This window comes from Seriola dumerili, unplaced genomic scaffold (genome assembly GCF_002260705.1).
Source record: "Seriola dumerili isolate Sdu_G_001 unplaced genomic scaffold, Sdu_1.0 BDQW01000493.1, whole genome shotgun sequence".
Lineage (NCBI taxonomy): Eukaryota > Metazoa > Chordata > Actinopteri > Carangiformes > Carangidae > Seriola > Seriola dumerili.
The window spans coordinates 410,311-426,246 of NW_019174748.1; the positions used below are offsets into that span (position 1 = coordinate 410,311).

Consider the following 15,936-nt stretch of genomic DNA (forward strand, 5'->3'; position numbering starts at 1 on the left):
CACACACACACACACACACACAGTTATATCTCAGCAATTCACACAGACATGTGTGTCTCTTCTGTAGAATCATAAACTCACTTGCACTGTTCAGGAGTGTGTTTGGCTTCGTCTGTGCAGCGATAAAATTTACCCTGAAACACAAAACACACACCTGAGTGAACAGGTAATCATGTGACTCATCAAACAAGTGAAAGCACAAACACAGTCAAGTCAAATCAAGCACATTATCTGTCAGAGGTGGAATACGGACGTTTTCCTGACACCTGAGGCCTGTACTACGAAGCAGGATCTGACGTAACTTCAGGTTTAACTCTGGGTTTTCAGTCCTACCACGGTGGTTCACTTGTAAATCGCCATGGCAACTTACGCTGAATTCCTTCCTAACCTTCTCTGGGCCGGATAAAACCTGTCAACAACCAAACTACTGACCCCTCAGATCACTGGAAAAACTGAGTCATCATTCCTACAGGATCCTGACAAGGACAAAAGAGTTTAAAATGAAGTGATCAATAATAACGATCAGTAGATATTTGTATAGATCAGTGGATGGTTTTGCTGTTTGCGTCTTTCCATGTGTCCACTCAGGTTTTCAAAACAGAGCTTCTAACAAACAGGAGCGTTTATCACACTAAATAACTACATAATAACTATTATAGCTTCATTTGAATTGAACACAGATTCTTTAATCCGACAGGATTCCTGACAGTGATGATGCTTTTTCTTCTTCATCACTGCAGCTCAGAATAACACGAGGAGACTCTGTGACCAGAACTGGAAATAAGAACTAAACTTGCTTCGTAGTATAGGCCTCTGATCTCTGTTTAAAAACAAGCTGCGTCAAAAAGTGACAATGAGGAAATGAAGAACAAAGATATTTTTGTTCAGTTGATGACATCACCAACTGATCAGGTGTCATCATTCTCCAAATCCATGGTTCAGATCAGACCTCAATGTTTTTGGTTTAGTGGTTATTTTCCACAATGAGCTGATTAAAATATCTCAACTTTTACCCCAGACATGATCCCATAGTCCCATAGTGTCTATTTCAAACTGAATGTAAAGGATTTCATTGGTTCAACTGACAAACACTGAGCAGCAGAGTTCACAGCAGTGAAACTCACCTTGAAGAGCTGAACTCCGATGCAGGCGAACATGAACTGCAGCAGAGTCGTGACGATCATGATGTTTCCAATCGTCCTGATGGCCACAAATACACACTGGACCACATGCTGCAGCATGCGACACAGACACAACCACACACATACACACACACACACACACACACACACACACAAACACACACACACACACACACACACACACACACACACACACACACACACACAGAGTCAAAATCACATTCTGTCAGAGCCCATCACATCCTCTCAGGACCAAGCATGTCTTGTTTTGTTCCAAAACAAAAAATCTTCAGTTACAGTGACGCATGACGGAGAGAACCAGGAAGCTGGAAAATGACGGAAACTATTGATCGATTATCAAAACACTGCAGCTGCTGATCATTCTTCTGTAGATACTGAATCCAGAGTTAATCTGAGACAGACAGTCTGTCCTCTGATGAAGATGCTCTGACTGAACAGTATGACATCACACTCCTCTGCACTCTGTTTCTGCTGCAGGTGATAAACACACACTGATCACACACTGTGAGGAGTGTGATTAAGTGTGACTTTCAGCCGCCAGAAGAGGTCATCACAGAGCCGGATCACCGTCTGTGTAAAAGGGAGAGCCAGCCTGGCTGGACACGCCGACACTGTTGTTACATCACATCTCTGATTCCTGAACGACTGCCTGATCTGACATCACACAGTGAGCATGAAGCTTCGTTTGGTTCAGTGTGAACGAGCAAAGGCGGCAAAATGAGGGTCAGATTAACGGGAATATAGTGGATCTAGAGGCTGATGAGTGAGTCCCCATTTTATTTATCTTGTGCACATGCTGAGGGCGGGGTGTCGCAATGTACATTCCTACCAATGGTGTCACACTATTCCTCTGATGTACAGGTGGAGGTGACCTGTCAAAGCAGACAGAAGGAAGAAGACTGCAGCTAAACATTGACATAAACAATCAGCTACACAAATGTTTTCTGAGGAAGGAAATGAACTCTACTGTTTGTTAGAGCTCAAGATTCACACAGTGTCTTTTGCTAAGTATCACTGAATGTGAACCACAGTCTTTCTATTGGCTGAGGTGAACTATGACCTCTGACCTGTGAATGTGTTGCGGTGAAACAGGAAACAGACTCCTGAATTTTGTACGTTGTTCATGCTTCAATTGAAGTGAACGGGAGACTGAGCAAGCACTCGTATGATAATAATAATAATAGCAATAATAATAATAATAATAATAGTAAAAACTGAAGTTGTGTGTCTGACTCTAACCAACACAGTGATGTGTTTACCTTTAACAGAGCTACAGGTGCTCTACCACCTAACTTCACCAGCCAATCAATTCAGCCACGACAGCCTCAGAGGTCAGTTACCACACCCTCAACAGTCCAGCTGTGTCTCGACCTTTTTATGTTCGTCCACTCTGGATCACTAATGTTAGTGATGGTGATGATGAAGAGCTTTCTTACAGGAGCCCTGAGCACTGATCCCTGCTGATGGTTTTTATCTCAGGACGCCTCACACTAGCCCGTGTAATGTTCCTCTTGATGACATCACACTACAGCATCACCAACACAAGGAACAGCCATGTCTGATCCACATCACTGCTGAGCCTACAAACTGGTGTGGGACAAACAACGAGGCCATCTGGTTGTTGTCTAAGGGTTTGTCCTGATCCAGTGCAGAGCTCTGCTACACAAACATATGAGGTGTCTGTACTGACCTTGAGTCCTTTGGCTCTGTTGATGGCTCTCAGAGGTCGGAGCACCCTGAGGACTCTGAGGATCTTCACCACTGAGATTGCGCTGGAGCTGCAGACACAAACACAGCGTGGGTCAGTCAGCTGTTAGGGACAGTTTTCTCCCAGCAGGGGGCAGCACACACACATTCATATTAGAGTCCATTTACTATAAAACCTGTTTCACACTCCAGCTGATCATTTTCAAAATCAAACATCAGACATCAGATCAGACCACAGTCTCTGCTGAAGAATCTTCTGCCTCATCTTTAACGTAGCTGTTGTTAGGACACTGACAGAATCAAACCAGACCACCTTACTAATGGTGTAAGAGTTGGCAGTGATTGGCTTTTCATCCTGTGATGAACACAGTGTATGATCTATCACATTTTCAAAATAAAAGATAATACTCAAGTAAATTAGATACTGGAAAAATATACTTAAGTATAGGACTCAAGTAAACTTCTTTACTACTTCTTTACTGTCCATGCCTGATCGCATGTATTACTGAAGAGTTTAAATCATCATCTGAATGATCTGCCATCTAGAAGGAAGGAACTTCATCTGAAAACTGACGGAGGATTAATCTTTGCAAAAAAAAGAATAATATGCTGGTTAGAGAAGAAAATATGTGTCCCTGAAATATTAAAAACATCACCTGATATTGATAAATTCTGAACACCTGACGTCATTCCAAAATGGTTTAAGCCCTCTTTATCAATAAAACCAACATGTGTCATTTTGTACAGTGTGTGAGTCTGTTGCTGCAACACAGTCACGTCTTCATTCAATCAAAATCACATCATTTCTATTTAGTTCTCTTGAAACTAACATTTAGAAAAATTAAGAAAGTGTTAGCCATGCTAGTGACTCTTTCACTAGCATGGCTGCTAATGTAGGCTACTAATATTGCAGCTATTGTTGCTAACTGGCTAACAAAACTGCTACTGAAATACAACAACAGTTTTAGGAGTGTTGTCTATTGTTGCTTTATTCAGTTCTTGTAGTGTGCAGCCCCAGGCCTCTGAAGCTAAATTTGTTAGCTTTAGAGGAATGATAGTTGTTACCTGAGTCCAGGTGGGCTGACTGTTAAACAGGAAGGGGGAGAATCCAAATTGATTTATAGTGGGTGGGTCCCAGACTGTATTATGTGAGGTAGAGAACAGAGGGGGGGTTTGGAGAGAGCCTTTTAAAAGGTGATCTATGTTTTTTTTATCTCATACCAATGTTAAGTGGATGAATTAATAACCAACTTAATAACTAATTAACCATTGTTTGTTTCTTGGAAGAGTTTCCTGTTTAAAGCAATGGGGGGCAAGCTCCTCAGGGATTAGCTGAGAATAGCCATGGGCCTAACCCAGGTATTTTATTATTCCCTTGTTTGCCAATTTTTCTTCAGTTCGTTTGAATCCAGTCTGAACGATACTGTTTTGATTTGAGCAGACAAAATAAATCCTTGGCTGGTTGAAGATGTTCCTGCCTTCACCTCTTGGCCAGTCCTTACAGTTGTTGTGCGTCATACAGCTGCCCTCATTGGTGATGTTGTTGGAAAATTAATAACAGACTAACACATGACAAAAACTGGTATTGTCCTGTCATAACATTCATCCGGTTGCTGAACTGATGGTTAAAGGAAAATGAATCCAATTTTGGTACTAACTGCAGGAAGAAGGAGACCAGTGAGACGCTGACGACCAGTAGATCCAACAAGTTGAACCAGTTTCTGCAGAAGGAGCCCTGATGGAGGAACGCTCCATGGACCGTCATCTGACACAAAGAGAGATGATGTTAGCATTAAATGACGACTAGAAAAAAAGAACAAGGTCTGACTGAAGATGATTTTTTTACCTTTAACAGGATCTCCACAGTGAAGATGGAGGTGAAGGCATAGTCTGCATAACCCAAGATCTACAAACACAAACACACACTGAGTGTTAACATAAAGACAGGAAATAAAATCATTCCAGATTCAACTAAATATTCTTTATTCCAACATGACACCACAGAAATAACCACCAAAGTATCTCCACTTTCCTTTAACTGCAGAGCAGCGCACGATTGAGACATTTCATAAAAATCTGTCCAGTAGATGTTTAGAGAAGTGTTTGGACCAAAGTGCTGAGCAGATGAACATCACCATCTTTAGGCTCTGAGATCGATTGATTTGACACTTATTGTACCTATCAAGCCTCAAATCACAGACCAACAAAACCCAGGTAAAGAGCAAAAGGTCAGAGGGCAAGACCAACAAAACCAAAAGTCAAGACAATTAGGTCCCAAGTCAAGACCAAATGGTCAGCGGGCAAGATCATCTCCCAAATCAAGATTGTCTTATCCCAAGTCAAGCCTACATCAGGATCAACAAGTCTCACTTCATGAAAGTTACATCCTGAATCAAGACCAAAAGGTCACAGGTCAAAGCCAACAAAACCCAAGTAAAGACAGGAAAGTCCCAATTCAAGATCAATGCATACCAAGTCAAGACCAACAACTCCCATGTCAGGATCAATAAGTACGAAGTCAAGACAGGTAACTCCCAAATCAAGAGAATTAAGTTAGAAGTCAAGATGGGTAAGTCCCAAAAAGTCAAGACCAACAAATATCAAGTCAGGACAGGTAACTGCAGACCATACCAGCAATGGCAAGTTCAGATGAGAAAGTCCCAATTCAAGACAGTTAAATCAAAAAAATCGAGTCCTGAGTCAAAGTTTTCCCAAGTTATGACAGGTATGTCCTAAATCAAAAAGGCTCAAATTAAAACAGTTAGATCCCACGTTGAAAAACCACAAATTTGCAACAAACCCTGAGTCAAGAAAGGTTAATCCCGAGTTGAGACAGGTGAGTCCTACGTCAAGACCAACAAGTCCCAAGTTAGACTGTGAAGTCCCACATAAGGACAAGTTTGTCTGTAGAAAGGACAAGTAGGTTTAAACCCAAACAACTTAAGTCCCAAGCATGGCCAACAAATCCCAAATCATAACAAGTCAAGTCCTAAGTTATAACAGACGAGTCTCAAGTCAAGACATTTAAGTCCCAAATCATGACGAAACCAAAGTCAACGAGGCTTAACAGGAAAGTCAACAGTGAGGACAGGTAGTCTAAGGTTTAAGTTAATCCAGAAAAGTGCCAAATCAAGCAATTCAAGAGAGGTCCCAAGTCCCAAGTCAAGTTCAACTCCTAGATTTTGTGTTTGAAGTCAGATTCTTTAGCGTTTTGGGTGGTCTTTAAGTCCTACCAAGTCGAAAGGCTAAAACCCAAAGTCCAGTCACAAGTCTTTTTAGATCGTGTCAATTCTTAACTCAGATTCACAGCTCAAGTCAAGTGGTTTGTGTCCAAACATATTAACATATTATCTTAGGTAACATACAGATAACATGTAAAATCAATATAATTTATACTTTCTACAGGCTTGTGTTTCTTTCATGTCTAACTTCTTCTAACTGATTTTTACCTTGTCACCTGATCTAAGGTAAGAACAGTTTTATTGTAACTGAAATTATGGACAAAACTTCCAAAATAAGACCAGAGTTGGAATAAACTAGAATAATCCTTTAATTTGGACATGAAAATTACATCTTTGAGAATTGTGTGTGTGTGTGTGTGTGTGTGTGTCTACACACAGGATATGTATGTTGTTGATTGTATGTTAGAAGTCGTTCTTTCCTCAGCTGCTTCTAATTGCTACGTCTTGCATAAAGACAGCTGCTGCACTGAGAGTGACTGTGTGTGTGTGTGTGTGTGTGTGTGTGTGTGTGTGTGTGTGTGTGTGTGTGTGTGTGTGTGTCTGTGTGTGTGTGTGTGCTCATGTGTGTGTGTGTGTGTGTGTGTGTGTCTGTGTGTGTGTGTGTGTGTGTGTGTGTGTGTGTGTGTGTTTGTGTGTGTGTGTGTGTGTGTGTGTGTGTGTGTTTCTGTGTGTGTGTGTGTGTGTGTGTGTGTGTGTGCGTGTGCGTGTGTGTGTGTTACTGTGTGTGTGTAGTCAGTCTTCAGGATCAGACAGTAAACTGGTGATCTTCTCTCCATGCGTTTCCCTCTTTAACCTGGTTAGTCATTGACCCAGTTCTGCTGTGTAATCTACTGAAGCCCCGCCCCCAGCTCAAACCACAGAGATGTGTTGATGACATCACCAGTGACTTCATTGAGCCAAACTCTGCTCTGATTGGCTCTGAGTCTCAAACCAGATTCTCCCCCAAGCCCCCAGAGACTTCAGGTTCAACTTCCCTCCACTGTTAGCTTAGCCACAATCCTAAGCAATGCTAGTTTGAAGAAGCACATGTAATTGTAACTGCAGAGGCTCAGCTGTTGTTAGTGAAGTACAGACAGGAGGTCTACACTCTACACAACATTAGAACCACTGTGTGTGTGTTGACTCACGTTGTTCCTGAAGGAGTGGGCTCTGATTGGATCCTCTGCAGCCAACGAGCAGCTGCTGAGGATGATGAAGACCAGGATGAGGTTGGTGAAGATGTGGTGGTGGATTAGAGTGTGACATCCCACACGGATACTAGAGACAGAGAGTCAAAGTCAAAGTCAGATTCCAAGTTAAAGTGAACTTCATTGACATTCTACGGTCGCCAACAAGGGCAATGCAATGTGCCCGCCCTTACTGTTGCGTCGCAAAACAAAGCTCCTGTTGCCTGGTAACCTTCACGACACATAACTTTTTTTCACAAAAACTTGAGGTATTAAGGCCCTTGGTTTTGACAGTTATACCGTTAGCTGTTGAACTGAGCTGAAACCCAGTACTTACATTTAACAGTGTAATCCTCAGGCTCTCCATCAGTGTTATTTGCTGCCAAGTTATTTTCATTAGCGGTGCGCAATGAATCTTGGGATAGGTTGGACCACGAAGGATCCACGTGTTGGAGCCTTCCTTGTCCAAGAAAAGGACGCATTTGAAGGATCCTTTGAAATGACTACGGCTGCACAATTAACTGAAATATAATCGAAATTTCAATATGGCGAAGTGCAATATCTAAATCGCAGGAGCTGCAAGAAAACGCATGAGCTGCTATTTTTTTGATAAAGGTAAAATGTGTCGCAACAGTGTTGTGCATTGTTAGCACCATGCTACAAAGACGCCCCGGCCTACAAATCATATTCTCCAGGAAAAGGAACATGTTTGTTTGGTACAAGACCCAACAAAAATCACATCAACATTTTTATATATATTTTTTCAATGAAAATGAAACGCAAAATTGACCATTACAACTGAAATCGCAATATCTGCCAAAGTAAGCACAATATGATTTTTTTTTTGCATACTGTACAGCCCTACTTGAGACACAGCTAATATTTTGGCCACATGGTTTTTTAGTTGCTGTCCCACAAGTGACCACTGGGACTATTTATACATCCCTGTTGCAGAGAGACTTACGGGTTTGTTTTGCTGAGGCAGAAGAAAGCACTGCCTTCTGGGATTGGAAGAATCTTCTCTTTAGGAGGAGCAAGGTCGGCCATCTTTAACTGGTCCCCTCCGTCTGGCAGGAAGAGAGAAGAGGAGTGGTTTAAAGCTTCATGATCATCGTCTCTGCAGATAAAAGTGACGGTAACTCAGGTGAAGTCTTGTATAGCGGCTCCTTCACTTATCACTGAGGACTCTCACAGCAGAGAGTGATAGGCCTCAGTCTGGAAACAAGTCGCTCTGACCTTCTGACTGGTGGAGGGAAGATAGGAAGACCTGCAGTTAGGGCTCAAGAAATAAAGAACTACTCACCCTCCTCTGCAGGTTTTAGGGGCAAAATAATCACATTTATGGTTTTTTTATAATGTGTAAGTTAAATATTCGAATTAAAGCCGCTGCAAATGAAGATGAAAGAAAGCTGCAGCAGAGGACAGATCCTTGTGATGTTGTGGTTTGTTGTAACAGAACTGATCTCAGTTCTCTGTCACACAGACTGAACTTTTAATGCAGCTGAGGTCACAGCGCTGACAGACAGAGCAGAAGAGAGTTTAAATTTTTTTTTAAAAATTTTTTGGATGATATTTTTTCAGTGATGTTGTCCTCTGTTGCAGCTCAGCTCATCCTCTCCCAACATCATGTGACTGACCTTCATCTCCTTCAGGAAGCTCCTCCTCCTCCTCGTACTCAGTGTCTGCATCAATGTCCACCTGTAACAGACAGTCAGGCTGAAACTGAGCAGAGTGCTGGAGGAAGTCCTGAGAGTCTTTCCTCAGGGAAAAGTTTGACAATGTCAGAAAACTGATGACGTCTCCTGTGACTGAGCTGACATCTTCACATCATTAAACTATCACAGTAAAAGTACTTCCTGTTGTTACAGTGTCACAGTAAAAGTACTTCCTGTACTGAAACATGACAAACTGACTGTCTGTGAGGGGCCACAAGTCAAAAAGGTGTAATCTTTAACATTTTATGAGCCGTCGTCAAACCTTCACGTGTAAAGTAACTAATAACTTTCTGTCAGATATATGTTTCCCTCAGAGATGTGAGACCTGAACTGTAAATACAGCACTACAGTAATATAAATGTACTCAGTTACTCCCCAACACTGACTCAGAGATTAAAATCACCTTCACTTCTCCTTCTTCGGCCTCCTCCTCCACAGCTCCCTCCTCCTTCTTCCTGCAGAAACAACAGGAAACAGGAAGTAAACACTCTGTCCTCCTTCTTCCACCACGCCACTTTCTCTCCTCCCTCCTCCCTCCATCACTCACTCTTCCTTCTTGTCGTCTCCGTCTCCTCCGGCCAGGTTGTCCACAGCGATGGCCAAGAAGACGTTCAGCAGGATGTCTGACACACGCTAAGAACATGCAATAACATGCAACACTGTGCAAGACAAAATATGACACACTGGAGTGTTTACCAGAGTTGGACGGTTTTCAAAATGATCACTATGTTTTCCTCTGGCACCTGAATGCACCAACAAGGAGCAGGTCTCCTGGGTGTGGGTCTGCAGGTGAAGGATACAGTTACCACAGATGAAGAGGATGACGAAGTAAACACAGACGATCATCCCTGGAAACACGGGGCCTCCGTACGCCATGATGCCGTCATACATGACCACGTTCCAGTCCTCACCCGTCAGGATCTGAACACACACCAACACAGATCAATACACAGTGGGTATATACTGTATACACCTGACATGTGTTCATCCAGCTGTTTACTCTGTATGTCAACTACCAGCATCACTCCTTCTTACACCTGCTCTGTATATTTACAGTTAAATCTGCTGTAGCTGCTGCACATGTGAAGGCACAGTGAGGAGACAACCTGAGGATAAAAGCAGGATGATACAAGCAGCATCAGACTCAAGCCACGAGGGTCAGGATGTTACCTGGAAGCAGGTGAGCAGCGCCTGGGGGAAGGCGTCGAAGGTGCTGCGTTTGGTCTGCGTCTCGTCGAAGTTGAACTTCCCTCCGAACAGCTGCATGCCGAGCAGAGCGAAGATGATGAGGAAGAGGAAGAGGAGCAGCAGCAGGGAGGCGATGGACTTCATGGAGTTCAGCAGGGACGCCACCAGATTGGACAGAGCCGTCCAATGGCTGAGCAGACACAAAGTGACATCAGAGGAGGTGATGAGCAGTGATCTACTGACTATTACTCTACTGGAGTGAGTTTACGTTACTGAAGTCTGACGTGTTGGTGTCAGAGGATGTGAACCTGGGCTATGAGGACAGGTGTAGCTGCCGTCACCTGCTCCAGGTGTGTGTTCTCACCGTGTGACCTTGAAGATCCGCAGAAGGCGGACGCAGCGCAGCACAGAGATGCCCAGAGGAGGCATGATCTCCAGCTCCACCAAGATGGTCTCCATGATGCCCCCACACACCACGAAGCAGTCGAAGCGGTTGAAGAAGGCCACGAAGTAGTGAGCCAGACCCAGACTGTACATCTTCAGCAGCATCTCCACGGTGAACAGAGACAGCAGGACCTTGTTGGCGATGTCTGCAGAGACGGAGGGAAACAGCTGAGCAGTAAATCATTCACTTGTATCATGAATGATCTCATTTTTTGTTTGTTTCACTGACTCAGTTATTAAAGAATCTGATGAATTTATCTGGAGACTTAAATCAAGCTGCATATTGATGATTCTCTTCTGGATCAGGTTTGTACCAACATCTTATTTTACGCTAAGATATTAGTCGGGACTTGCCAGAGTAGTGGAAATCATGTGTGTGTGTGTGTGTGTGTGTGTGTGTGTGTGTGTGTGTGTGTGTGTGTGTGTGTGTCATTACCCTGGACTTGTGTCAGCCAGTTAGGTTGGTTGTAGTGCTCGGAGGCGCTCAGGGAGGTGTTGAGGAAGACGAGCAGCAGAACAAGCCAATAGAACGTCACAGATTTCACAGCAGTGCGACAGTTCCTGCGACAGACACGATTCCAGCGACGCAGTGTCCGACTGACAGAGAGACACATTACAGTCATTACAGTGACGTGTGTGATTAACAAACGCAAACCTGTAATTTCCTCAGTGTGTGACAGTCAGTGAACTCACCAGCAGCTGATCTTCATCATGCGAGCACTGAAAGGAAAAGGACTGAGGTCAGTTCACAGTAAAACTGTTAGAGACCACACGCACTGACTACAGGTGTAGACAGGTGAAAAAAACACCCACACACAGTGAACCAGGACCCGCTGATCCACATCAGTCCAGCTGTTGGTGGTAGCAAGTCTACGAACTGGTTTTACTATGCTGGACTCGAAACAGGATGAGGTTTTAACATAGGCTCAGTCTGGCCTTGAGGACATCACACACTGACACTGTCAACATGAACATTAAACATCCTCTGACTGTAACTGACTTTTCATTAGGCGATGTGCAAGGACCCCCAGAAAACACCCAGGACCCCTCAGTGTGTGTGTGTGTGTGTGTGTGTGTGTGTGTGTGTGTGTGTGTGTGTGTGTGTGTGTGTGTGTGTGTGTGTGTGTTACCAGCAGGCCTGGCAGCAGTTGGTGTGTTCCTCGTCGATGTTTTCAGTGTTTTCAGAAGCTGTTTCACTGGCAGGAAGACTCGCTGAGAGAGAGAGACAGAGATGGACTCATTCCACATGTTGTTTTATTGTTGTTTAACAGTCTTCATGTATTTAATATTTAATATCTTTCTTTGTTTACATATTAAAATGTGTGAATATAAACCTGATGAAATCTGAACTGACAGAGACTGAGAGTAAAAGCTCCTGATTAGAAACAGGGTCAGACACAGACCCAGATATTTTACAGGGACACATTGACGTCTTTCCTCATTTAGACTGACAGAGAAATTAACACACACACCAGCTGTGTGTGTGTGTGTGTGTGTGTGTACATTCAGGTCTGGAGGAGGCTGGGGGGGCCACTGAAGTTCAATGAACTCATGTTCATGAAACTAGTTTGTGACATGGAGCATTATCCTGCTGGAATTACCCATTAGAAGATGTTAAACTGTGGCCATGAAGGGATGAACATGGTCAGCAACAATACTCGACTCGACTAGACTATGCAGTCAGACCATGATTGATTGGTTTGGAGAAAAAAACATTCCTCACACCATCACTTCTTCTTCATCCATTCTGAGTAAAACCTCTAGAGACTGCTGCGTGTGAAAATCCAGGAGATCAGCAGTTTGAGAGACACTCAAACCAGCATCTGACACCAACACTATCACACCATCACAGTTTTCCTCATTAACTGAAGCGCTTCACCTGGATCTGCTGTCACGTGATTGGCTGATTGGATAACTGCACGAATGAGCAGGTGCACAGGTGTTCCTAATAAAATGCTCATTGAGTGTACTTGTACTTGAGGGTTATTATGTAAGTGATAATACACACAGCTGTGTGTGTGTGTGTGTGTGTGTGTGTGTGTGTGTGTGTGTGTGTGTGTGTGTGTGTGTATGTGGTGTGTATCACACCGTGTGTTTCATTGGAGTGACTGAACCATCCGAACTTCCCTCTCTTCTTATCAGACAGATCTCCCAAAGACGGACCTGAGACACACAGAAACACAGCAGGTCAAGGACTCACAAAAGAAACAGGACACTTCCATAGTCAGGGACATCATGACCCAGTGAACACATCAGTCCTCCGTGTACCATTGGATATCTACATCCTGCTTTGTTGTGACATCACAAAGTTACAGAAGTCCTGACTCGTTTTAAGGCTCAGTTTCTGAATACAGGCTGTGTACATTTCTCTGTGGGCTGAGCTCTTTGATACTTTCACAGTATTAATATAAAACCTAGACCTGCTTTATAATAAAAGAACATATGGACATCTACCTTCACACTATATGGGACCTTTAATAAACAGCTCATAATGAGATGAAAAACATGTTGTTAAGCCATAGACTGAGAATGTTGTTGTATCTGCAGCTCAATTCTCTGATGAGTTTCTGCCTCATTAACTTCACTAATTTGCTCTAATTGCCTTCATTAATTGACATCTATTAGCTTCAATTATTCTTTATTTAGCAGTGAATAAACGACTGTAGCTTAATATGTCTGACACGATGGACACAACCAGTCAAACCACACTCACACACACACACACACATCCCAGTCTTACGTGGGTTTCCGTCCTCATCCAGCTCGTCCATGTCCTCGGCCTGAGTGATCCAGTCCATGTAGCCACACAGATCTTCCTCCATCTGCTGCTTCTCCCTCAGCTTCTGGAAATCTCCCCGAGCCTTCGCCTTCTCCCTCTCCTTACTGAACTCTCTGCAATGTTCACACAACGTTCACACAATGTTCACATAACGTTCACACAATTTCATAAATCTCATAGAGTCTCAACATGGAGGTATAACACATGAACATGTTTATTTGACATGTTTCAATGAAGAGTGAAGTTTTCATGTTGTGGAGAGACAAACCCGCTCAGGACTCCCAGGACCAGGTTCAGAACGAAGAACGAGCCGAAAATCACCAGACTGACAAAATAGACCCAGGGCAGCTCGAAGCCGATGGCGTCATTCATCTGCACAGAGGGAAACATCCTCGTCTTCATCACACACAGACACAGAGAAGACTGGAGGATGAAGGAGGGACTTTAGTCTTACCCAGTACAGGACGTCGGTCCAGCCCTCCATGGTGATGCACTGGAACACCGTCAACATGGCGAAGAAGAAGTTGTCGAAGTTGGTGATTCCTCCGTTGGGACCATCCCACCTCCCCCGACACTCTGAGCCATTAATTGCGCACTGACGCCCATGACCGGCGAACGCACATGGCACCGGGTCGTCCTCCACATAATTATCTGATACACAATACAGTGTCAGATATGAGTTCAAAGGTTAAATCAGACCAGAGATCAGTTCTCAGATCAATGCTCTGCTTCTTACTGCTTTTATATCATTTAGTTAACTCAATAACTGTTTAATTATCAGAACGTTTAAACATCAGCCTGATGCTGTGACATCAGAACACTAACTGGAAAGTTGTCATTTGTAACACTGATTTTCTGTGTAACATCACTTCGTATTTAGTCACAAGTAAATGCATCTATTGAAAAGGATGGAGGCTTTAGGTCACAGAAAATGAAAGGTATTCAGAAAATGACGAACCTTTATGTAGACAGATTTTACTTTCTTTTGATAAACTATGTCACAGATATCAGATCCCTAAAAAACACTTAAACATTTACAGTTAAACAGCTACACGTCATCAAAATATGATCAGATAATGCATATACCACCTTTATCAAAACTTAATTTAGAAGGGAAGGGCCATGTATCTAAATATTATAATATATTGGTAACATTTAGTAGTGAATAAACTCTAGATAAATAAATGTGTGTATGTATGTGTGTGTGTAGTGTGTGTTTGTGTGTGTACCTGTTCCTATGTAGTAGCAGGTTCTGTGCATGCGTCCGATGAAGAGCTCCAGACCGATGATGGCGTAGATGATGATGACAAACAGAACCAGCAGAGCAATGTGGAGCAGAGGAACCATTGCCTTCATGATGGAGTTCAACACAATCTGCAGACCTGACAGACACACACAAAGCTTAACATGTGTACAATCATACAACAACACAAACACACACTGACTCTCAAGTCCAGTAGACTCACTCGGGACTCCAGAGACCAGTCTGAGCGGCCTCAGGACTCTGAACGCTCTCAGGGCTTTGACATCCAGACCTCCAGGCTTCCCTGGCACGTGGTGAGTGGTTGCCTGCTCGCCTGACTTATGAGTCATTGTTTCCAAGACGACGCTGAACAACCTGCACAAACAACAACAGAAGAAGACTTCATTTAACAATCGAAAAGTGAAGTGCAGTTTGAAGGTTTCATTTTGTGACCTTGAAAAGAGAGAAAACACAGGGAACAAAGGAAACAGAGAGAGATGTACAGCAGAGTGTCATCTGCATAACGGCGGAGACAAATGTTGTGGTTGGAATCTTCTGCTGCTTGTCCAGAACCTGGTCAATGTTGCAGCAGTGTAAGTTAGTCGAGACAGCCCTCTCCACCGCACAGGTTTTCCAGGTCCTCCCGTCTCATCTGGCCCGAGGCGTTCCTGGGCCAGATGAGATCTATAATCTCTCCAGTGTGTTCTGGGTCTACCCTGTGGTCTCCTACCAGGTGGAAGTGCCTGGAAAACCCCAATAGGAAGGCGCCCAAGAGGCATCCTGTAACCTTGGATAAGAATCACCTGCAGTGAAATGTGATCTATATCTTCATATAAACCATACTCAGTGTTCTCCCTGCACTACTCAGCTCTTTGGGTTCTCACAAGAAAGCTGGATTTAATTCAGTGGAACATGAGTCAGAACTAAGATACTTTGCAGACAAGATTTCCTATAGGAACCTGGAATCTGGTAAAACAGCCTCTTACTGATTATATTAAAGACATCAGCAGAGGATCTAAACCCTGACACCAGCCTGTTTAGGAAAATATAACCAACAAACACTTTGATCAACTTCATGAGAAGCTGATTAAAACTGCACCAGCAGCAGAGTCAGAAGGTTTTTCTGTGCTCAGTTTTAAAACCAGATTAAAACACAGTTAAAGGCATCAGAGGAATAAGATGAAGAGATTATGATGTGAAAACTGATGTAAATTAAAAATCAAGACTAAATTTTGCACACACACACACACACACACACACACACACACACACACACACACACACACACA

At 43.3% G+C, this 15,936-nt stretch overlaps 1 protein-coding gene across 1 annotated transcript in view; it reads right to left on the reverse strand.

Moving 5' to 3' along the window:
• LOC111235435 (voltage-dependent L-type calcium channel subunit alpha-1D-like) overlaps nt 1-15,936 on the reverse strand; it is a 57,523-nt gene that overhangs the window by 29,657 nt on the left and 11,930 nt on the right. Inside the window, 22 exon segments of the mRNA XM_022763900.1 lie at nt 82-134; nt 1,125-1,232; nt 2,854-2,941; nt 4,529-4,635; nt 4,717-4,776; nt 7,240-7,369; nt 8,243-8,345; nt 8,916-8,976; nt 9,403-9,448; nt 9,541-9,616; nt 9,794-9,914; nt 10,164-10,371; nt 10,546-10,771; nt 11,062-11,222; nt 11,319-11,345; nt 11,756-11,837; nt 12,714-12,788; nt 13,366-13,517; nt 13,673-13,776; nt 13,859-14,055; nt 14,634-14,786; nt 14,871-15,022. Of these exon segments, the coding sequence (XP_022619621.1) occupies nt 82-134; nt 1,125-1,232; nt 2,854-2,941; nt 4,529-4,635; nt 4,717-4,776; nt 7,240-7,369; nt 8,243-8,345; nt 8,916-8,976; nt 9,403-9,448; nt 9,541-9,616; nt 9,794-9,914; nt 10,164-10,371; nt 10,546-10,771; nt 11,062-11,222; nt 11,319-11,345; nt 11,756-11,837; nt 12,714-12,788; nt 13,366-13,517; nt 13,673-13,776; nt 13,859-14,055; nt 14,634-14,786; nt 14,871-15,022 (2,490 nt within the window).